General features: G+C 68.8%; 1 protein-coding gene across 1 annotated transcript in view; it reads right to left on the reverse strand.

The window, feature by feature from the left end:
* The window catches only part of YJEFN3 (YjeF N-terminal domain containing 3), a 6,282-nt gene extending 4,470 nt beyond the window's left edge, over window positions 1–1,812 (reverse strand). The window contains exons 1-2 of the mRNA XM_010724999.3: window positions 1,702–1,812; window positions 619–1,441 (exon numbers count right to left, since the gene is read on the reverse strand). Of these exons, the coding sequence (XP_010723301.1) occupies window positions 619–665 (47 nt within the window). The 5' untranslated portion in view covers window positions 666–1,441; window positions 1,702–1,812. The remainder of the gene's footprint in view (window positions 1–618; window positions 1,442–1,701) is intronic.
* Window positions 1,813–1,832: the final 20 nt, after the last annotated feature.

Genomic DNA, 1,832 nt, shown 5'->3' on the forward strand with positions numbered 1-1,832 from the left:
GGAGAGGTGCGAACGGACGAGAGCCAGCCCCAGGCCGTCACCTCCTGCCCCACACTCCCCTTCCCCCGGAACCCTTGGGGAAGTGGCCGAGCCCCACAGGGCATCAGCTGCACCCTGGGGCTTCGCTCCCATCACCTCCCTCCCCTGTGTCCCCGCACTGATACCTCAGCTCCACGTGCACCTCCACCCCGCTCCCATCCCACCGCGGAACCCCTCCTGCCCGCGCTCCCCACCCGAGGCTGCTGATGTCGGAGCCGTCCCCGCCGCAGCCATGGAGACCCGGGATGCGGTTGCTTTGGCAACAGCGGCTATTTGGGTACCAGCCCTCTCCGCCCCCGCGGCTCTCGGGGCTGGGGAGTGAGGAGCCGGGCTGGGACCGCCCCGGGGACACGCGTGAGGGCTCCGCGTCCCCACCCGGAGCGGAGCAGCGCGGGGTCCGCTCCCGCCGCTGGGATCCTCCAGCACCGCCCGGTGGGTCCGGAGCATCACAGTCCCCCCGGATCCCCTTCACATCCCCCAGGACCACGCTAGGCAGGACCGGACGCACGGCGCGGGACGTGGGCACAGCGGGATCCCCGCAGCCTCCCCGGGGCTCCCGAGGGGCGGTGCGGGGCTCACCTGAGGTATCGCGGGGGCTCCCGGGAGGGACCGGGAACGGAGCTCATGGTGGGCACCGACCGGGACGGGAAGAGCGGGATGAGCCCTGCGGGAGCAGCGGCAGCGATGGTCCTTACGGCGCTGTGCGGTGCCGCCCGGTGGGAGGCGGCTCTGGCTGCCCCCGCCCCAGCCGGGCTCCCCCCGCCACTCTTGTCCCCCGCGGGCGGTGCTGCCGGGAGGGCTGCAGAGAAACCCGCAGGCAGTGTGGAAGCGCCAGGGATGCCCGAGCCCTCCCAGGACACGGCGCCTTCCGCCTTCCAAGCACCAGAACCCAGCGGGATTTCAGCCCCGCTCCCTGCAGACGCTGCAAGAGGGGTGCCCTCAAAGTCCTTGGGACCTCCAAACCCCAACAACTGCGACGCCGAGGGACCCTTTCCCACTGTGACTGCGGGCACTCAGCCCCACTGGGAACTTGGGGCAACGGCAGCCCCTCACAGCCCTTCCCCTGCTTCCACCACCACCACCACCAGCAGCCCCAGCAACAAAGACACGGGCAGCACCCCGATCCCACCCCACACAGCTCTGCTGCAGCCTCATGGTGCTGCCAGGCAGGGAGTGCCCCACGAGGTTTCCGACCAGGGAGAAAGGAGTGGAGCACACACAGCTCGCCGGGTACCCGCACGGGTTTAATGCTGAGCCCCCCGCAGCCCCGTGGGGCCGCCAATCAGACGTAGTACTGCAGCCCAAACTTCTCGTTGTCCATCTCAGCAGTCGGGCGCAGGTAGTAGAGCTCATCCAAAGTCGGGGGCACCCAGCGGTCGGTGTGGAACAGGGACTCGCCAACCTGGGGGGGCAGAGAGCACTGGAGGGGACACACGGGGCTGGCCAAGGGGCTCTGGCACTGCACTCAGTTCAGGGCTGAGATCGTGTGAGGAGGAAAATGGGCATCCCTAGCACAGCTCCAGCAGCACAGCACCCACACCCACCCAAAAAAGACGCTCCCAAGGGACTCTCAGACCCACGGGTGAACCACCTGCCCCTCAATGTGTGTCCTACGGCACGGAGCCCAGCAGGACGCACACCCTCAGTGCCCCGAGCCCAAACCTTCCAACCGGGAACGTCCTTCATGATCTTGGCCTCCTCGTCCAGGTTCTGCCGCATGAGGCGCAGGGTTCTGCAGGAGGAGGATCCGTGCTGCCGGGGGGTTCCTCACACTACAGCCGTGCCCCCCCCCA

The sequence above is a fragment of the Meleagris gallopavo genome, chromosome 30 (genome assembly GCF_000146605.3).
Source record: "Meleagris gallopavo isolate NT-WF06-2002-E0010 breed Aviagen turkey brand Nicholas breeding stock chromosome 30, Turkey_5.1, whole genome shotgun sequence".
NCBI classification, from domain to species: Eukaryota; Metazoa; Chordata; class Aves; order Galliformes; family Phasianidae; genus Meleagris; species Meleagris gallopavo.